This window comes from Alosa pseudoharengus, unplaced genomic scaffold (genome assembly GCF_046254945.1).
Source record: "Alosa pseudoharengus isolate Yale_2024_CS ecotype anadromous, Long Island Sound unplaced genomic scaffold, YU_APseudo_1.1 YU_APseudo_1.1_scf_15, whole genome shotgun sequence".
NCBI classification, from domain to species: Eukaryota; Metazoa; Chordata; class Actinopteri; order Clupeiformes; family Clupeidae; genus Alosa; species Alosa pseudoharengus.
In genome coordinates, this window is record NW_027468620.1 from 8264246 (window position 1) to 8287218 (window position 22973).

Consider the following 22973-nt stretch of genomic DNA (forward strand, 5'->3'; position numbering starts at 1 on the left):
TGGTAATTCCCTTGAGTGAAGTCTGCATATGCCAACTTACAGAAAAGGCACACAGAAAGGGTGTGTGCGAGCCCTCATGCACTTCACAATTTTGCAGTGGGACACAAAGGATACAAAGTTCACAGGAACGTCTGTGAGGAAAGAAATTGGGATTCAGCCTCTTTGTCTTCAAAAAACTCTAAAGACCCAACTCTTCCAAGGATACCTCCTCTCCTAACACTTCTAACAAAATAACATACCTAATACGCACTTACCTTGAACTTACCACTTCCCTCTCTTCCCTCATCTACCTTCTTCCATCACATTCTCCTCCTATCACACTTTGACTAGTACTTATAATGTCTTACTCTACTAGAGGATAAGAGTGCTGACTTTAGTAATAGTATTGTATGGTATTGTATAAGTAAATGTAAATTCTATGTAAATGTAAATTCTAAAGATAGATTAGATACTCTTCCTGGTAGAGTGTATTTGGGTGTGCACCACTGGCTGATATCTGCTGTTTAACAGCATGAGATGGGTAGGCCTAAAGAATAAAAGAAGATAATGATGGTTGTTGTGAGACACATTCTCAAATGTCCTTTGAGAAGTTTTGTTTACATTTGTTGGCGCCATTTCAAAAAGTAATTTTTGATTATATTTTGATAGCTACGTTGTTTACATTTGACTAGCAGGAAAACAAGGTTTCCAATTTAATGAAAATGGCTAAAGAAACAGTCACTAATTCTTAGATAGGTAGCTAACTGTTACCCAGGGCAAACATATCTGTATCAACACAATAGAGCACAACATATTTACACAGAGCAACTCATTTTGCATTGCATGGCACTCCACTGGGTAATAACCACTAGAGTGATGTATGTGTAAATTTAAGGACACTTCCAGTTCTTCCGTCTGATACTACAGTTTTATAAATACAAAGGCAGGTCATTTAGTTAATCTTCAGTGGGATTTTGGAGTCCTTTTGAAATCCAGAATGTTAAATGAAATGCACATATTCGATAGTAATACATCTTAGCTTAGCAAACTAATCAAACATGTGATGGCAGCATTGCTTAGGGCCGATTCACACACCAGATCCTTGGCGCGTGAGTTCTGTCACTGCTGCAGTGTGGTGGCGCGTGTGTAGTCACCCCAGGAGCCGCCCTCACTCGGCCCGGGGCTGCTGATGAACTGCTATTCTCTTTCATTGTATCATTTTACAGGACTACTTCCAACACGCTTACCTCTTGCGTGAAAAATAGCAACTACTTCTACTGTCTAGATCACTTGCAGTTGCAGCACAGCTTATGTGGCATGTCTCATGGAGGCAGTGTGAATGCTCTAACCTGTTAACATGGGTGTTGAAATGAAAACAGACCGGTAACACAGCCAACATGCACGTGCCATACTTCTGGTGTGAGTCAGGCCTTATGCCTCATTTACATCAAATGTGCGACGGGTGGCGTCTCATCTACGTTCCATCACTACGTACTGCATCAGGGTTGCTTATGTATTAACACCAGGAATGTCTCAAATATCTGTAATGTTGCATTGTAATATAATTAAAGTGTAACTCTTGCGAAAATTGACCCCAGGGGGCCTAACACATCAAATAAGCCGTGGAGACAGTATTTGTCGTTGATCAACCACTACAGTGCTTGCCCCGTTATACGCTATAGCCCCAAATTACAAACAGTAGATTAGCTAAGGACGGTGAGCCAAACGCTTCCCAAATAGCGTATTTTAACCAGTAATATTGTTCAAAACAGCACCAAACCTCGTCAGTAGCTTGCTCAGGGTCCCTACACATAAAACGAAGCACCAACAACATAGTTAGCGAACCTGGAGTGTATTACAGAATTTTAAGAACACTTACCAACTGTCCCCCTAAGGATTCGTTGTACTGTCAGGTTTGGTTAATCTATTATTTGCGCTGGGGTGAATGTGCTGGGGTGAAATTTCTGATCTTTAATGCAGTATCTACAGTACATTGCCCATTATCAGCATCCATTCATCCAATTTCCAAAGGAACATTCTGTTTACTAATCTGATATCATTTTAAAAGGCTAACTGAGAAAACATTGGAGAACCCTTTTGCAATTATGTAAGCACATAATGTAATCTGAAAACTACTGCCCTGATTAAAAATGCAACTATGCAACTGATCTCAGCTGTATTCTGTCTATAATGGAGTGGAATGGAAATTTCTAAGTGACCCCAAACTTTTGACCGGTAGTGTATATTTTAACATTAACATTACTTTGTAGAAATTCGCTTACACTTTGACATTAAAGAGGAGATTTTTGTCAATTATTGTAAAAAAAAGGGCAAATTATATTGACAAAGATTCCATTTATTAAAGCGATAAAAGGGGAAATATACAAGGGTGTGTGTGTGTGGGGGGGGGGGGGGTGAATACTTTTTATAGGCACTGTATGTAGGTAAAAATACTTGAGTTGGCTTTATTGGTTGGTTAAATTTCCAACCTGGCTCATTCATTGGTGGTGGTTAGTGAGGTCCCCCTTTCCATGTGAAGCGCTTTGAGTGTTGAGAAAAGCGCTATATAAATGTAACGTGTTGTTGTTGTTGTTGTTATGAGCCTTAATGACATAGTGAAGCTGCCCCAAAGGTTTTGCTATATTTACATTTTCATTTATTCATTTATCAGACACTTTTTCCAAATGATATTACAAGGGGATTGTCACATTGTTCCCTCAGTTAAGTAGAGCTTATACATATTTTTAACTGAATATGGATGCCACACAGGCATGTTTGCATTCTAGACTGCTGACTGTGATTATCAGAGTCTAATATGACACTGACTTTTAGGCATTTCAGATCTGTGTCTGTGTCTGTGCACACCCTCAAGGCACCTGGGCGATTGGTTTGTCTAAACCAGTCCCAGCACTGTCTCTTTCCACATTCCATCCATGTGTGAGAAACTACCATTTCAGTGAGATCTATTTCACATTTTTTATTGTATCTATTTGACATAATGGTTTATGTCACCAGCCAAGAATATATTTAAATGTATTGAAACTGGAAGATGTTATGTTCAAAACCCTGAGGAATCATATCTAATGAGGGTGAATATGCATGCATACCAAAAAAGTATTGAGAAAGTCTGCCCACAGCATTCAGTCTGTTTGAGGTATTGCCTAAACCTTTTTCTTTTGATTGAGAGGCATTTTATTTTTTTGTTGTTATACAAGGATTTGGTGTGTGTAACTGAAATACTTTTTCAGCTTTTGTCACTTCTGTTTTGGGAGAGCCTTTGCGATGGTGACAGTCTATAGTTTGGAAAGAAGGCTATTCGCACACTCAGTTTTGGCCGTATGACTCTTTAACTTTGTTAAAATCTTGGTCATAAACTCAAAGGCCCAAAACGTATTGGGTATAACCTATTTTACCTCCCATTGTATGTCCGCCTTTTGTGAGGGTTAAATTGGAAGGGTTTATTGCACATTGAAGGATGCAATCTGAGAGAGCCATTATTAGCTCTGGAAGCCCATCGTGGATCAGTCGCACAGGACAGAAGCTTTACGTCTGACAGTCGCATATACACACACATCATGCATGTGTCGCTGATGTGTCGCAGCTGCCAAAGCCCCAGCCCAACCACACCCGCCGCCCCAAATTGTGTTCTTTTCAGAGCCCTTATCTTGTGATTTCCTGTGTATTTGTGCTTGTTTTTTTTTTTTTGGCTGACTCACACACAATAGCTGATAAACAGCCTGTGTTCCAACCGTGGTAAGGGGGTGTTAGATAGTATTAAGGGATTTGATCTTCATCTGGTGTCCAGAGAAGCAGCTGATTGTTTCTTCACTTGATTTGAACAATGTTTGGATTGATTTATTATACAGAAGTCAAACCAATCCCTTGACAGTTAGTTAGGGGGAAAAACAACAACTGTTGTGGCAAATGTTTGGCCTGCGGTTCTCATCCAATACACTTTTTTTAATTAAATTCCGCTAATTGCATATCTGGTGTTTGTAGCCTACACAATCCCTTCTTTGCCATTGGAAAATCGGAAATAAACACATGTCATTGGAGCACAGATGAGTGGGGTGTCATTTGATTAGCCATTGAGGTCAATATCAACAACCTTTCAGCAGATTTATTGATTGCATCCTTAATTTTGACATTCATGTTAATTATATGACATCTATGAGGTAAATCTGTTATATAAAGTTGGCTACGGAACACATTTGAATAGAGGACGAGCTTCTAAGGCAGCAATCATGAACAAAAATAGAGAAGAGCAATATCTCTGAGTCGATGTAGCCTACTGTAATTAATGCCGAGTGTCCTGTCCAAATGAAAACGGAACTGAAGTGAGTGAGAGAGAGTACATTGGCACAGCATGCTGAAATTAGCCACGGAGCATCACTATCCACATGTCGGCTCAGCGTGGTAACGGCCGGTGATGATCTATCTCACCAGGGCCACGTCTGAGTTAAGAGTTGGGTTGTTGGATGTATTATATCAGCTGCCCTCGAGTACTCTCCATAGGGCTCTAATGTGGCTTCAGTAAATGCAGATGGCTGTTCTGCTTGTAGCCTACCTGCCCTATTTAGAAGGCAATGGGAAAACAACAGGAGAGCAAAGCAAGAGGCAGCAGCCAGATGTGAAACATCAAATACACACGTTCTGCGCCCAATGTCTCCAAACTACCAGCTGTGTGGGGTGTTTAACCAAATACACAGCAGCCGGTTACTTAATAAGGGCCGAACATTATAATTAGGCTAGTCGGTTTTGTTAGCACTGTGGCTAATGATTTAATTGAGCATTAGTGTGAGTCAGAGAAACCAGCGTCAGCAGAACTAAGAAGCCATGTTAACATTAGCGCGATGTGTTACCATTATTAGCCCGCTGATGCATTCACCCCATTTTGGGTGTTAATGTGAGTCACTCAATAGAAATTATATTTTACCAAGCAGAAATGGTGCTTTTTAGGGTGTCCATCTGTCCATCTGTTCATATGAGGAATTCTGGGTAAGGGGAGAGGAGATTGCTGGTGCCCAGGCTTTTCCTGGTCTGCACACCATATGGTGGCCCTATTTAAGTGTTAATAAATTTATGCAGGTCCTGCCATGTGGCTGCATCTTCTAAAGAGACTGAAGTTTGCATACAGCACTTGATTTAGATATCCTGAAATGTCTAGAAATTGAGGGTGCATTGAAACTTGCGACCAGTTGTGGCCAGTTGCAGTAATAATTCGATGTAATGAAGTTGGACTTTGCTAAATGGATCAGATGGGAAAGTGAAATGATATGTCTCCAGTGGAGTGAGTTGTCAGAGACCATTCAGTGTGACATACTGTTTTAAGGGCCATTTTTATCATTGCATTTGAATGTTTTATTTATCTTTACCCATTTGACACCTTCATCTAAACTTAGAAGCAAGAAGGTGACGCAAACGTGTAGCCTACATCACACATGTTGAACCAGATCACACATGTTGAGGGGAAATTAAGTGGCGGAACATTCCATACTGTGCTGAGTGTTTTCACGTTGCATGAACCTACTTATTTTAAATATTTTATTATTTTTTATTTGTTATATATGATAACATACGTTTAATTTAATGTATTTTTTTTTTCAAATAATTTTTATCATCTTAACATCAGTATGGGGACCGGAGATATAAAATAGTCGTTTGGCTAATTTTGACACATTTATGCTTAGCACTTCATGTATATGCATTGTCCCTTTTAAATAAATCTGAAATAAATAAAGTTACAAACAGAAGCAAAAATATGGTATCATTCACACGCTATTAACCCTTTATTGTTCTACCTCCTGAAGTGCACACACGACACACACTCTACACCAGGGGTAGTAGCGTGCCATGTAGGCTATTCACATAGCTGATCTCCACCCAAAACCACTGAATAAGATTTGTATGCTTTTTAAAGGTTCCTTTCAATTCATTTAGCCTACCCCTGTCTCTTTGTAGACTGTGAATTTGATTTCATAGGAATTTTAACATGTTTCCCAAGTGACTGGGTTATCTCAAACCTTTTGGAGAGCTACTTAGAAACAGGTGGGGAGCTACTGGTAGCTCGCAAGCTACCTGTTGGAGACCCTTGCTCTACACTATACACACTCCCCTTGTGAGCCACCCAACATTTTGTTTCTTTGTTGTGGCAGTTGATTGGTGGTTTCATCCTGGCCATCGGGATCTATGCGGAGGTAGAGCGTCAGCGCTATAAGACCCTGCAGGGAGCCTTCCTCGCCCCAGCCATCATCCTCATCCTCCTCGGCGTGGTCATGTTCATCGTGTCCTTCATCGGAGTCCTGGCCTCCCTCAGGGATAACCTGAGCCTGCTCAAAGTGGTGAGTCCTGGAGTTCCTGGATCCCTCACTCTTCTACTGAGAAGTGATTATTTCACACGCACACACACACACACACACACACGCACACACACACACACACACACAGTCTCTCTCTTTCTCTACCTTTTTTCCACTCTCTTGTTCTTGCTCTCTCACTCTCACACATGCATTCACACACTTGAGGTGACACATAATGTAGTCACATACTCACTCCTTTTCTCACAGACACACCACCTGTTATGTGGCTGTGAAGAAGCAGTTCAGTTTGTTATTGTGAGAAGCAGAGCAGAGCAGCAATGTGCATTCGCTCCTCAGTCCGTTTCCACATTTTGAATTAAAACCAGCGACGTTTCGACCTGTCTGGGTTGGGGATTTAGTATAATTCATGAGTAAAGGACTTTTATCACAAAGCCACCAGGCATTTTATATCTAGCACATCCTCTATCATCTCTACCAATTGTTATTTTAGGCAGACATAGGGGTTTTATCAATGAAGTAGTTAAATTACATGACCTTAAAGTATCTGACTTAATATGGTTTACTAGTTCACCCACAGAAATGCTTGTTTTAGAACAATAATAGTAAGCTAATATTTGGCTGGGTAGACACTCAGACAATATATGAGTAAGAGGTAATATGGGCGGGATGCTTTGCTGTATGGGAACATGTGATGCAGTGATAAGGCAGGTTTAAATGTCATAGAATGCAGAAGTGGCATTAGTGAATCAATCCCTATATGCCTTTGTTTATGAAACACAATTTATTGTGCTAATAAGTAACCCCCTTCAAAACAGGCTGAAAGACAACACCGTGAAACCCTAAAACTCCTCAAGCCCTTCACTAAGAGTAAGACTCAAGGTTTCATTCCCACTTTGAACTCTGTGAGGGATCTTCAAGTGCATTTCAGGAGTTTCACTGTTATGGCAAAGGTAGCGGCTGCAGGAAGATAGACACTGAGGGCCAGATGTTAGTACATTTGCGAACATAACGTTATCAGCGCCATGGACAAACCGCAGACTGCAAACGCTGACAGACCCAAGTTTCCATCGTATTTATCAATCGTTCAATCCTTGGTGTAAACTGCGCCTTTCTCTGCCTCTCTCCGCCCATAAACGCAATTTACGAACGTCCACAACTGAATGGCAGAGCCTACAAGCGCAGTTGAATGAAGTTAACTGATGACAACATTAAAAAGAATCAAACGTTTAGCGATCATGAAATAATACCATAGATGATAAGATGTCAACGAGCAGGGAGATAATGAAGATCAGTAGTTCTAGTCAAACTACTTGTGAACGTAGGCTATGGAAAATTGGTCAAATCTAGCAAGTAAGAAAGTTTAAGTGAATGACGTGAAAGTGAAAGTAAGACATTCGAAAGGCCAACGAAAGTTAATGTTGCTTTTGATAGTAGCCTACAAAGACTTGCAAAACTGGTGCTCTAAATAGCGATTCTGTTGTCTTTGAAAGGTTCTCTTATTGAAGCATTGAACTTCAATTTGGATTAACACCTGCTTTTACAAGGCGCAAGTATTTAGGCGCAGAATAGACGTGCGCTTTCAGGAGCAGTCTTTGTATACCACGGAATACATAATTAGGCGCTCTTTACTCTTCCCCTCCCATCTTTTTACGCTAAACTCCCACTTTCCCCTGGATCCTCCCATGAATGCATATGCATGACACGAAAAGCGCAATTAGACATTTTCAGCTCCCGCGACAGGCAGATTGCGCTTTTACCTCATTGCGGCCTGTTTGTACATACCTCGCAATGATTTTAAACGCAAGTTGCGAAACAAATACGCCTGAAGTGGGCGCAAAAGCGTTAGTACATCTGGCCCTGAGAATCGATCACCCTCCATGCCTGGAAGGCCAGCTACATCAGGCTGTAACTGAAGCGTTCCGTTCGCAGAGCGCATGCTGCTGCAATAATTGGCTTCCACTATAATCAATGAAACTGGCTACAGCAGACGTGATGGCGGCCCATACATTTGCATAAAATTAGACCAGTCTTCTAAAACAATTTTTGTGCTCTGCAACCATAACGCTTCAGGTGTAGCCCGGCTTTAAGGCTAGACTTGCCTGCTTGTTTAAAGACTTCAAGAACTCAGTCAGTCACTGATCTTTGCCATGAAAAGGCTACACGCTTTCTCTCTCTAACAGGGAATATGATTCATTCCTCATACAGCGCATCTCCTCCAGTAAGAGTGCAAGGTTCAGCTCTTTGTCGCTCTTTTTTTCAGTCTACAACTTTTTCCTGTTACTCTTAAACCACTTGAGTTGCAGAGTGGACAGAACTCTCCTCCACATACACACCAGGGCTTAGTGAAGAAGTGCTGCCACTAACGACTAATTTTCTAACAATTAATCTTTCGACTAATTTTTCGATTAGTCGACTAATCTAAACAACTAATTAAAAAGTGTTTTTTATTTTGTTGTGTCCTATTTTATTTTGAACATAACTGAAGGGCCAAAACATAAAATGTCACTTGTGCCATAAAAAATATAAATAACTTAAAAAGGCTTTCACGTTAACCTTCACATCAATATCAGCCTACTTTTGTTAGAAGGTCATTAAATAAACTGTTCATAAACATTATGTATTAAAAATCTAAGCATAGGCTACAAAGTTCTAATAGCTATTGTGCGGCATATGTAAGCATAGAGCTGACTCATCAATGTTTGTGCTTTAATGTTCTGCCTATGGTATTAAACTAGCAATACATTTTGTCTAGTTATCAAATTAACTTTAGCTAGACTGAAGACTTTACACTTTGTCCATCATTTAAATTAGGCCACTAATACTCACAGAAGTGCTTTTATCTTCGATGCAGTTGTTTTTGTCATTAGTATTTTAGACGTGCACAGCACAGTGAAGATAAATTCCCATCCAGGAATTATCTTAGTTTTTCACCTTTTACATATTACAGAAATCCTCTAAAGAATAGTCTTCTACAAGTGAATGACCGGTAGGCTGTAATATGTAGTTTTTATTTTTTCCAAAAATAATGAAAGCCTTGCAGTGTAACAGAGTTCTTTTGTTTTCGCCATGGTATTCTTATTAAGCCAAGTCTTTAATTACACCTGAAATGAGAAATGAGATAGACCCAGGATGCTGCGATTGCAGAGACGTATTAAGAAATACTGCACAGCTTCTCTATCCTCCCATAACTGCATCTGTGTGGTAGTTTTCTTTCCACTTGTTCAATATTATCTGAAAATAAAGAAATAAAGCTAGGTATTGTGCACAGGATTACTTTTAGCAATATCACAGGTGTCTAAATCCTGTTCAGCTTGTAATTAGGGGGTCTGAGCTAGTACTCAACAGTATAGCTATCGACTGGTGTGAAGAAGATGATGATGCCACAGAGGGATCTAATCCTTTCTCTAGAGGTCAGCTGCACAGCTTGTTGTATCCTGGGTACCCTGGAGCCTTTGGAGACTTTGAAAACATGCGGCTCCAAAGGTCAGATCCATTAGGGATAATGCTCCGCAGGTTTTGTTGATTGTGATCTTTTTAGACCAGTGGACTGTACCTGTTTTAAAGTGCAATGAAATTATTCCTTGGATCAATTCATTCATTCATTCAGTCAGTCAGTCAGTCAGTCAGTCAGTCAGTCAGTCAGTCAGTCAGTCAGTCAGTCAGTCAGTCAGTCATTTATTTGATGGAATATTAGATTAATTCAACTTGTAGCATTTCTAGTCACTATTTAATCAGTTATTGTGTTTTAATCACAAACTTAGAGGAGTACGATTATGATATCAGATGAGTTCTTGAAAAATGAGGTAGTCCTATCTGTGTGTGAAGCCTGTGATTTTAAAGTTGCATGATTGCTTTTAATGGTTTTGGGTCATAACTGGGTTATTGATATGACACCAACACTAATGAGACATGCGATGCGATGATTATGTGCAAACCAGGCATGAGGAAAAAAGGGTAGAAGGTGCACACCACTAGTATAGCTGTAAAGACATGATGAACACATAAACAGAGATGGCTTCAGTTCACCAATCACCGAGCAGTACTTTAAGGTTAGGAAGTGAATGTTCTCATTCCCCCAGGTTCCAGATGAGTTATGTCAGTATAAATCAAATGAATCCTATTCACATATTTTGCCAGAGAGAAATAGCTGAGAGTTTATCTTCAAGAGCTTGAAAGACATCAGGTTTCCGGTCGACATTTTGCACAAAGACACTTGCAGCAAGGAAAAAAATCAGTCCCAAAAACATCCTGCAGAGGATTTGAGGTATTCGCACCTAATAATTAGCCCTGCAGTGCTGGAATTAATCGCCGGAATTGCCACTGTTATCACAAACATTTAGAAACTCAGAGAAGGAGCTTGAGCAGCTACTTGAGAAGCACCTTACTAACATACTCAGTACTACACTAACATTGTACTCTACAGTAGCATGCTCAATACTACAGTATATTAATACTACAGTATACTAACTCAATCTTCTCACCAGTGTCTGACTGTCAATGCCCTTGCTGTGAATGGATGACCTTCCAGTTTATAAAGAACAGATCAGTGTGTCTGTGCTGCCTGGAAAGAGTTATTGTTACACACTGACATGTAATAATAATGGAAAAGCACAAAAACACATAGCACAACATGCTATTTATCAACTGTGTGTGTTGTTCTGGAGCATCCAGTCTTTCACCATCCATCCTTTGCTGGTTCACATACCCAGAGATGGACTGTGAGGTCATCCGATTCTTATTAACCCGTGGTGTTGGCCTGTGACAGCATGTTTGTTCTAGACCAGGGGTCTTCAACCGTTTTAGGAATGAATGTTACCTGAAGGACCTGAAATCATATAGAGGGCTACTCATTTGAAGCAAACAGACCCTCATCCCTCTTTGCGAGGGCAATATATGGTTTTTACATTTAAATTATCAATTATAGGCTTACAAGCCTTTATATATTAAGGAACTGTATTATCATCTGATTTTCATCTGATGCTGTTCAAAATGCAACACTACCAACATTTTTGTTCAGCTTGTTCATTTTAAAGTTTGCATGGGGAATCTAATCAAATTTTTTAAACAAAAAATTTGATCTTTTAGTGCAATTAATAATTTAAGTTACAAGCATTACCCCACCACTAATAACTCAGAGGCTGTTTAAGTTTTGATTTCAGTGGACAATTTGGTTTAAAAATTTCAATAGCAATCAATCACCAACACTACCCTAAGTTATGAAGACGCTTTTTACAGTTATTGTACATCTGAAATCTTTCCATGATCTGACAAAAAAAGGTTTTGTTTTTTGCCAGGTAATGCACAGCCCTATTTCATGGTATTCATGTCACAAGATTTTCAGCACTATAACTACACCAGTCAGTACAGAGGAGAAAGGAGGGCCTGTGAGCTAAAGCAATTGTTTTTTCAGTCTTTGAACAATCATACACGAACCCTGTGGCACAAACACGAATGGCCACAGAACTTTCGCAGAACTTTCAGTTGGCTACACCAGATGAGCAAGCTTTTTTTTTCTTTTACTGTCTATGCGTGCGAGCAGTGTGTATGCGCTCCGCTTCTATTCCTGTTTAAAGAATGAATGGGAAAGGGATTCGGAGCCAAAGGCTAAAATTTAACCCAGCTACAATTTGTCAGATATCACCAATATCAAGTTAATGTTACAAATGTATGTCAAATTAAATAAAATAAAATGGTTCTGGTCTACAATTACTGTAAATATCTATTAAAAACTTCACAATAGAGGATGTTTTTAGAGCATGATCTGCAGGCGACTTGTTGGCAATTTTTAGAAGGTCCGCTGCGTGTGCCTCATAGGCGTCCCGCGGGCACCGTGTTGGAGACTCTAGCTCCATATCAGTTCTTTTTATTCATGATAACGTTTGGCTCCAGGCTGAAACAAGCTCACAGAATATGTCTGCTGCCTCTCACATACCTTCAGCAATTCGACAGCAGTCTGTAGAAAGAGATCTCCGGATTCCTGTAGTATAGCAGCTTTTACATTTCTTTTTCGGAGAGGAGGGCAGTACAGTGTTCCGCTCAGACAATGGCAGAAATGCCGTTCGTTATGAGGTTACGTGCCGTCAAAATTATTTTGTTATCATACAAAAGGTTATGTTAAGGTAAAAAATAACTCTTAAGGGTGCCTTTAAGAGAATCTAATACTCAGTTAGCTTCTGTTCATTTCGAATTTTTGTCAACATATCCTAGCCTATGTTGTAAGAGTGAAGAAACGTTTAGAAAATGTTCTAGTGCGATTGTCAGGCCATGTTTATCAACTGCGAATAATGTGAATAATAATAATATTATTTTTCATAGCCCCTTTCATGACTCCAAGGTGAATATTGTTGCCTTACAGTTTCTCTATATGCTGACTGTCTGTCTGATTCTGGAGCTTCTCGGAGGAATCCTGGCCCTCGTGTTCAGAAACCAGGTAAAAGCCATTCTCCAGCATCCAATGTCTCAGAATATAATAGTAACTCAAGTGTCGAGAGGAACAACTGCTTCTGATTTGTGAATGCATTAGCCAGCCTCTTACAAAACTAGACACACACAGGAAAAGCACAGAGAACAGGTGATGTTATTACAATTATGTTAATTGCAGCGGAACATCTGTCGGGATAATTTTGTGGAGCCATTTTCTTCTGTGCTCAACAATTTTGCCATTTACAATCTCCCACAATGAACATATTTCTGTAACTTTTGTTCAAACGTCAGAGGCACACATGTTTTTGCGCCTTTTTCCAGTCGGAAATACTTTAGCAGTTAACACTGCCAAGGCACCAGGCGTAGCCCGCTAGAAAATCCTAAGAGATCAGACCCCTGGTAGGCTTAGTCTGTGTATACTTTGAGGTCATTCCTCAGTGTCTGTGTCCATCATGCTGAGCCCACTCATCGAGCACTCGCCTCAAATATTCATGAGAGAAGAGCTGCTCAGGCTCATTTGTGGCCGGCATCTGAGCGGAGTGGCTGGATGACCATGGTCAGATGGAAGGCATGGCCTTAGGGGATTGTTCACTCAAGTGAGGGATCTCCATTTGCCATGGAATGTGTGAGACAGCAAGTGAACTAAAGTGTGTGTGTGTGTGTGTGTGTGTGTGTGTGTGTGTGTGTGTGTGTGTGCGCGTGCTGCCATGGGTCACACAAAGCAGAGAGCTATTTGTCTGATGTTGCAGACTGAGCCAAGGGTTATTTGCAGGAGCCAAGGCACCTGTCCTCCCTCTACAGCACAGTGTTGTCTGGAGTGATTAATGAATGAATGAATGATGAACGAATGAATTATGCTGTATGAGGTTATCTACCCTCATGTCCTGCTTTGTCCCCTTTGTCTGTCTAGACAGTGGAGCTCCTCAACAAAAACATCCGGAAAGGCATGGTGAACTACTACGACGATCTAGACTTCAAAAACATCATGGATTTTGTTCAGAGAAAGGTAAGGGAATTTGTCCAATCCAAGGTCTACAGTAGAGAAAGCAACTGCAATTTGAAGACACAGACCATACTCAATCACTTCAATAGTCTTTATAACATATCAGTTTTTATATGCTAGAACACCTTGCAGCTCTCCCCTGTCTCGTATGTTTTTAGGATATGTTTTTGTTTTTGATAGATAATGGATAGGGAGTCATAATATTAGCAAATCACTGTTTAATGTTTTGCAGTGACAGAGCGATAGCCTTTCAGTATGGGAATATAAATGATCTGCCTTGAGCCACCAGTGAAATGTGTCATGATTAATGACCTTTAAATGCATTTCATTCCAACTGAATGCGCTCTCTGATTAGACTTGTATATGTGACATTTTGAGCTATTTTGTTGTCAATTTGGTGAATTGGCTTTTAAGTTTTCCTGAATGTCAGACTTATAGGGTTCTCAAAGTTCACATCCTTCATGCCAGCAACATGAGACAGAAAATGCGGTAACACTTTCTATGAAGGTTGTATTTATAACGCCCTATGAATGCATTCATAATGTTTTATAAGGTGTCTATAAAGCATTGTAATGCTCATTATTACCATCTATATGTATTCACAAGTCGTCATAACCAACTTCATGATGCATTATGACAGCTAATTATGAATTATTATAATTTTAATCTGAATAATGCATTATAAACATGTCAAGATCTGCCTACTCACTTGTCAGTTTTATGATGCATCATAACTACTTTGCTTTGTTAAATGCGTATTGTGATGCATAAAGAGTTTTGACATCTACTGTAGTCCTATTATATCTATAGTTATAAGTATATGTAATAAAGTTATAATAATTTATACATCTCCGTACAGCACAGAATTATAAACAGCTATGCAATATCATAAGTGTTATTTGTCAGCTCTAAGTTAAGTGACAAGAATATGACCCTATTATTGACAGATATAAGTTCACTGAGTAATTAAAGGGTGCAATGAACTAAGTACCAAGTCTAGCATCTTTACCCCATATGCACAATATTATAAATGACTATGTTAATGTCATAGGTGTTATTTGTCAGCTTTAGGTAAAGTAGAGCAAATGAGGTGTTGTTATAAATAGATATAAGGTTATTATAAACAAATATGAGGTACAATGAAATGAGAGCCTGGACAGTAAAGACAAAAGGAATGCATTTAGTTCACTTTATTTTCATTTAAACTAACACACATAATCAGACTGATTATCAATTCTCTGAGCACATTACACAAACACAATGAGACAGGCCGAAAAAGTGGCACGACACGATCCTATATTTTGTGGTGGTGGTTATTATTGGAATAAAACTCACAATGCCACTGAAATCTATCTTGGGTCATTATGAAAGATCGTTCGAATCAAAATAGACCTTTGGTTTAAATGAAAATAAAGTGAACTAAATGCATTCCTTTTGTCTTTACTGTCCAGGCCCTCATTTCATTGTAGGATAATAGGGTCATATTCTTGTCACTTTATTTAGAGCTGACAAATAACACTTATGATATTGCATAGCTGTTTATAATTGTGTGCTATAGGGAGATGTATAAATTATTATAACTTTGTTACATATACTTATAGCTATAGATATATAGGACTACAGTAGAAGTCAAAACTCTTTATGCATTACTATACGCATTTAACAAAGCAAAGTAGTTATGATGCATCATAAAACTGACAAGTGAGTAGGCAGATCTTGACATATTTATAATGAATTATTCAGATTATAATTATTATCATTCATAATTAGCTGTTATAATGCATCATGAAGTTGGTTATGACGACTTGTGAATACATATAGATGGTAATAATGAGCATTACAGTGCTTTATAGACACCTTATAAAACATTATGAATGCATTCATAGGGCATTATAAATACAACCTTCATAGAAAGTGTTACCGAAAATGCGTACCTTACATCCCATAATGATTTATGTTGTTCTAAAAAGAGGACTCCTAGTCTGACAGCAAATTGTTCCTGCTTATTTGATTACATGCATATTAAATTGTCAAAAACTAAAAGTATTGTAAATGAGCTGTTGCACTGCTTGGGTCAGCTGCCCACTCTAGATAACCAGTATTGGAATGGAAAAGTTGCAACACACAGTCCACTCTTGCAGAACAGCTTCACAGTAAGAGCCACATTTCACATTCCATAAAATGACACTTTTTTCAGATAAGAATTCTTGCCACTCATAGGGAAGAGTACAATTCCCCATCATTTTGATCATAATTGTACTGCAGTTTTTTTCACTTAGAAGTGGTTATAATCCGTGGGCACCAAGCCACTCCAAACCCCAGAGAACGCTCTGTGCTTCACATCTGCAGGAGATCAATCATTGCAAACCAATTTGTTGTACTTTGAAAGAAGTTCATATTTTGGGTGGAAACATTTTTGTGTTGTTATTGTTGTTCTTGTTGTTGTAGAGTACAATTTCAATGAGTGGTCTGAGAATATGTATGTTCACTTATAACACAGCTTAAGAAATGTTGTGTGTAGTCAACCCAGGTCAGTGCTTGTGAAACCTGTGTTGTGTTAAGGGGCATTCACACCAAGAACGATAACGATAACGATAGTTATCAACGATAAAAGCCTCCACACTGACCATCGATAAAAAAGTCTCTCCTTGTGTTAATGAATGTGATGGCTAAAATGTGATGGGTTCTGATTGGCTTTTATCGTTCTTAAAATCAGTCTGAAAGTAATCCCCAACAATATCGTTTTTCGTGTCATTATCGTTATAGTTTATGTGTGAACGTTATCGTTATAGTTATCATTCTTGGTGTGAACGGCCCTTTAGACTGACCGCATGTCCAGCCCTGCCTGGCCTCAAACCAGCAACTTGCAGCACCTCGTATTGTGAGGGAAACATGCTAGCAAAGAAACTGAAGACACTATGAGTGTTCGCTAATACGTCTCTTAAGGCGTCAGGAGGGAGGTTTACTTAACGCACGTACTACACAGCCCTTGTACCCGCTGACCACCTATTCATCAGAAGTCCAAAAATCCCCTAAAATCCTGGGGGTGTCGGTGCACTCCACACTTTCCCCTTGAAGCGGTCAATTTGATGAATATGGTCTGCATCAAAACGCCTATAAGGGCAATGCAAAAGCTCAGCCAAGTAGTTTTACTGACTCATATGTCTTTCAAGGCTACAAAATGAGGTTTATTGTGAGCTTGTCAACTTTGTTTTATCTCAGCATCCTGAAATGCAGATAAGTGACATAGTTAATGGACATTGCTGAGCCAAACCGGGTAGTTGACCAGGCTACTGTGTGTGTGTGTGTGTGTGTCATACTCATCAGTGCCTTTTAAGCAGCATTAAGCAGAAGAGTACTTTATACACTGCCAGAGAACGTTCTGTGTTAGTGCCACAACTGTGTGTGTGTGTGTGTGTGTGTGTGTGTGTGTGTGTGTGTGTGTGTGTGTGTGTGTGTGTGTGTGTGAGAGAGAGAGAGAGAGAGACCTTTTCCAATCTGGACTTTGAATTAATGAGTTATCATTTAGTCCTCCTGTTGCACCTTTTCTCAGGCAGATGTCTCTTTTTTTACATTAACAGAGACGCTTTGCATACGTATAAGGTTTTTAAGTGGTATCATCCAGGCACCCATTTCCATTTAGCGTATCTCATTGAGCAGAGGTGTCTACTTTTAAGTAATTGGTTGTTCAAGCTGTAAATGATATTCAATGTTATTCAATTTTTTGGGGGTAGGATTGGCATATCATTTGCACTGCATTGTTTTTTAATGTGAAGTGAGTGACAAATGTTTATTTATACATGTAGCACAGATACACATCGTCTGAAATAAATACACAAATGATTGCCAGTTTTACTTTATGTAAAATGAGATCTGTTTTATGATACAATAGTGATAATCAATCAGTCTAATGAATGATTTAAAATACTGTATGTCTATTTACTCACAAATCACAGTTTGCCATTTCATGACACTTGAGACTTTGGACATTATATTTCAGAATATGTTTTTAAAGATCCTTGATTACTCCGCTTCAACCCTTTCTGATTATATACTGAGGGGAGCTCCAATTATTACCATGCGGTTGTAGAAAGCTGTGCTTGAAAAATGTTGTGACTGGCTTCATTTGCAAAACTACTTCAGAATGGTTCATAGATGGTTGCCACGCTCGTTTTTTGCTTGCTTCAGTGCACTTCAGAACACACTTTGTAGACATCTCTCAATACTCCAGTCACATGGCAAACTAGCTTCAAGCTCAGTTAAGCCAACCAGTACGTGTGTAAAATGGATTTTTTACTGGAGAGTTCATTTACAGCACGGTTGCTGCTGGTTCCATTTGGAGAGTGTTAAACTCCACTTGGAGGTGATGTGCTGTGGATGTGCGTTGCATGCTTGACTGATGTACTCGTCTCTCCAGTTTAAGTGCTGTGGGAGTGAGGAGTACATGGACTGGACGGTGAACATGTACCACAACTGCAGCGCCCCTGGGCCCCTGGCGTGTGGAGTGCCTTACACCTGCTGCCTGGAGAAGGTGAGTGTGCATCAGCATGTAATGAACCACCAGCTAATGAAGTCTTCAAGGCCCTTCATCTAATACAAGCTCTGGAGCACTGAGATATTCGAGATCTACAGGGATTAATTATTCGAAATGGGGGGGGGGGGGGTCTACATGCCCACGGGTCCAAGCCTGACCTGGATCCTGGAACATTTCTCGAATTATTCTAAATAGTAGCCTACTCAGACATTCATTTGTAAATATTTTGTTTATTCCAATACTGTCCCCTTTCTTTCTTTATTCCACCAAGGGTAATTCCGTTAGGAAGTAAGTGGACTACTGGTGCCAGCTCACTATGATGTGTGTCTTGGCGAGTCGAGACAAGGCAATATTGCTACAAGGTTTTATCGCTTGACTAAATCACATTTGATGACAAAATCTCCCGATGATATTTCCCAGTCTCGGAAGTTACTGTGATATACAATAGGCTCCCGTGGAGTTTATTAAAGTAAAAAAATCAGTGGGAATCCGTGGGAAAATTACATTTGCTCTTTTGGAAAGTCTCCAGAGGGCTGCTGCTGAATGGAGTTATTACATCAGATAGTGTCAGGTGATGCAGATAGAGGAGAGACCTGCGTGTGTGTGTGTGTGCGCGCGTGTGCGTGCATGCTGTAGGAAGACTGGCATGTAGCTAAGCCCAGCATGTGTGATGATATTGATGGCATTCACAGTGTGGTGTGCTGGAACTGAAATTGCAGGAGTTGCTGGGACTACTAATAGCATGGTCAGTAAAAGGTCATACTGCACATGACCAGTGGCCTCTTTCATGGGTTTATCTTATACTGAGTGAATTTAAAAAAGGCAGATGTATACAAGAAGCTCTGCAGAGCCATCACAGGGCTTGCAACTAGCACTTACATTATACAACAGGCTATTTTGTGAAGCGAAAGCATCTTCGAGCCTGTGTAAAATATAAATGTTGTCAAGTATAGGGTTCTTTGGCTGATTCATTCTAGTGGGTTGGCTGTTTTGTCAGGGGTATCTTTCATGATCTTATTGCTTAATACAGAATCGTGTGATTACATTACCACACACTCTCCACAGAGAGACATCAGGTTATATTATCATCATTTAATAATTTAGGCGTATTGTTCCTGGACAGCAATCAGGTGAATAGGCTCACCCTCCTGAAGGTAACTGTTAGAATATTGAGCATAAATATTCCTCATGTTATATTTATAATTTCAGTTCAAAATTCCTTTTACCAGACTGAGAAGACAGGATTTTTTGTGTTTTTATATGTCCTTGTCATATTGGTTCCTGTTCAAAAAATCCCTTTATCAGGCCTGTTTCCTTCATTCCTTGTCATAAATGCTAATTAGATTTTCAGAAGTAGAGGCTTAAGAAGTAGATGTTAAGGTTGTTTCTTCAACTCATTCCCTGCATTTAATCCAGATGGTTTTGATCTGTCAGGTCGTAAATAAATGTTTTTTAGTACACAGATTGATTTCTTTTCCTTCACATACACATACAACTTTTTCGACTGGACCTCCTAGTCCATGCTGAAATTGTGCATCACACTCCCACACATCCAGGACACTTGCAGATGGCCGTGCTAACTCACAGAGGATTTCTCATACAGTAGCTATTTTCAGCCATTGTGCGTCTTGGTTTCGCCAGCCCCTGTTTACATGGGATTGTAGTAGGCTAGCCCACCGTCCACAGGCTGGTGGGCTGTGCAGTGAAAGCTCACACGTCGCACATGATGCAGGAAAGTCACAGGCGCCAAGTGCTCACGTCTGCAATTGAGTCAGACTTGCATCAGAATGAGGTCATCTCCTAGGTCTACTATACTGCTCAAAAAAATGAAGGGAACACTTACATTTTTCCACAATTGTTGAAACACATTTCTTGAAACCTTCCACCCTTTTCTCGATTCTCAAACTACAGTCACAGAATGTGACAGTTCTTGCAAAATAAAACACTCGCCTCAAAAGTTTTACTTGTGCTCAGAACCAAACAGTGTCAGAGTACCGATCCAGTGTATGATTGAAGTGTTCCCTTAATTTTTTTGAGCAGTAAATGTGAATCAAGTGGAATCCCAAATGTCATTGTTGAGGACATGTTTGCTGTTTAGTGCTTTTTTACTTCAAAATGTAATGAAAATGGTCTTAGTTAATTGGCAGTTATTATGCAGGACATTGTACAGGTGCGTGCATAGCACACCCAGGTACACTTCCCTGACTGCATAATCTTGTCAGGTGCTTTATATGGATTACAGTGTATGTAAAACAGAGGCCATCTAATCTCCCTTGATGATGAGAAGCAGATACCTCAGATGTCCCTTTCCTGTATATTTTCTGTCGTACTGTGTATTGTAGTGGAATCCAGCAATCTAACACTATCAGTAGGCCGTGTGTGTGTGTGTGTGTGTGTGTGTGCGTGTGTGTGTCTGTGTCTGTCTGCGTCTGTGTCTGTGTGTGTGTGTGTAATCCGACAATTTGAGACAGACTTCCACAATATCTTCAGTTTTATTGGCTCTTGTCTGCCAATAAAGGCTCAAAGTAAATGAAGTCACCAAAGCTTTCTTTTGTCTGCACGTAAAATTGGAATGTGAATCACACACAATTTCCAATTGAGATAAATGTGTAAGGGATAATATATTGTCTGCCGGTCGTTATTGGAAAATAAGTCCGGACAGGGCAAACAAAGCAGGTCTTGCTTTGTCCTGAAGGGAGTTATTTTCTCATTAAGAGTAGTGGACAATACATTATCCCGCATATCATATGGCTACTTGCCAAAATGAGAAAAGAAACTTCATACAATGTCTTTTTAAATTGTTTTGTTGCCGTGGCTTCCGCCGATAAACAAATATTTCACCACGTAAATACAACTTTCAAAGTTTCAGATGTTACATTAGCAACCTATTATTTGCTGCCTTGCACTTTCAATGAAATTCGCAGAATTATTATGAAAGATGTGAATCAGAAGCACAAAACCCATTGCCATTGACAGCGGTGATTCTTTTTTGCAATGGTCATTATACAGATTTATAGGACCTCCTAACGTTGGGAATGCCTATTCATGTTAATAAAACTTTCTACAGCATTCTCCAGAGAATAAATTACAGTGTCACACTCTCCAAAGAGAAACCTTTTGGATTAGTAAACTCAAGGCAACCTCTTTCCCTGGCCTTAACGAGGAATGTGACTTTCCCCCCTTTCTATGAAGTATGTACATTTATTTTTGTGTCTTTATTATTTTTTCAATTGATTTTTTTTTCTCTCTCTCTTTCTCTCTAGTGATATGTCTCTTTGTCAGTGTGTTGTTAATTAATTGTGTTTTGTATAACCTACAGTACTAGTTGTTAGTCACATGGTGTGTGACATAATGGGAAGGCTCCACCCACTAAACACCTATGGCTGTCCATTTTAAGCTTTGTTCTACTTCCTGTTTCTATGCCCTGATGAAGGCCAAAATGGCCATAACCGTAGGCCCATGTGCTTTTAACCAGTTTTTGCCATGTTAAATGTATGGCTTTTTTATACTTTTTCAACCTCAGAGTGCCTCTGCAATCTTTTTTCTTTTTTGGATTCTCATTCGTGGCAGAAGAGCACCTGAGCAAGGAATTATCTGAAGTCTCCTGAGCGCCCTAAGCCCCTTTGTGTCTTTACAGTGTCACACTATTGGCTGGTCAGTCTCTATTCACTGACCTAGAGGCCAGGTTTAGAAAGTCTTTAACAGATAGTCTCTTCATCTTTGCAAGGATTAGTAGGATGTGGTGTCATTTTTACTATGATTCTGGTATTTCTGCAGTAGGCTAAATAGTCTTTGGAGTAGGCCCCTGTCCAGGAACCGTTGAAACGACCTCATATCCTGCCGAACTTTCAAAACTTCTACTTGCAATGAAGAGACTTTCAGTGTTGTTTGATCCAGTCTTGTCAGGGCATGACAGATATCTTAGACAGTGACTTTTCAGTTTATCTTTCCCAAACTCAGAAAAAAAAATATTTATAAAAGTTTCCTTGAACTTTGGACATGGTAATTTAAAGTCCTGGAATGTTAACTTCAATTGAAAATAGACATTCAGTTAGAAAATACGTCAAATGGCACTTGTCAATGTAAAAATGAACACTAAATGAAATAGATGCCAGCTTCTATGCTCATGTTTACTCCGACAGAACAATAAAGAAATCTGTCATTGTGGAGAGAGTGCATCTCTCCAAGGACCTTACCAGAAATGAAAAGTATTATTCAATCTGCGCTTCAGGACTCCCTCTTATCTTGAAACTGCAGGTATTTACAGTTGACAAGCCACCATAGACTCATAACCATAATGGCAGGATGCCTGAGCTACTTAAAAGAATCACATTGCACCCTCCCTTCCCCCAGCCCAACACACATACACACACAAACAAATCGCAGATGGCTGGCGTCTGAATAGATCTTCCATAGCCGGTATCTGGACCCCCCCACTGTCAAGCCGGCGAGTCTGAATGCACAGGGGATGTTTGGGACATCCCACTGATAGTTGTATCTCTTCTTCGTTCTTCGTTCTTGTCCATTCAGGGACAAATGTATTAACGACTCGACTGCTAGAGCTGTGGGAACGCGGAGCACGGAGTGTATTGACACAGTGTAAATGTTCAAACTTAGTCTCAACTCTGAGGAAGACGGCGCCACCACAGGAGCGTGCCTATGAAATCTCCAGGCAGAATGAAACGCCTGTCCATTTGCTATTGATGCAGCGAGG

At 39.7% G+C, this 22973-nt stretch overlaps 1 protein-coding gene across 1 annotated transcript in view; it reads left to right on the plus strand.

Moving 5' to 3' along the window:
• tspan15 (tetraspanin 15) overlaps nt 1-22973 on the plus strand; it is a 37418-nt gene that overhangs the window by 5117 nt on the left and 9328 nt on the right. Inside the window, exons 2-5 of the mRNA XM_076285410.1 lie at nt 6135-6320; nt 12655-12729; nt 13633-13728; nt 18143-18256. Of these exons, the coding sequence (XP_076141525.1) occupies nt 6135-6320; nt 12655-12729; nt 13633-13728; nt 18143-18256 (471 nt within the window). The remainder of the gene's footprint in view (nt 1-6134; nt 6321-12654; nt 12730-13632; nt 13729-18142; nt 18257-22973) is intronic.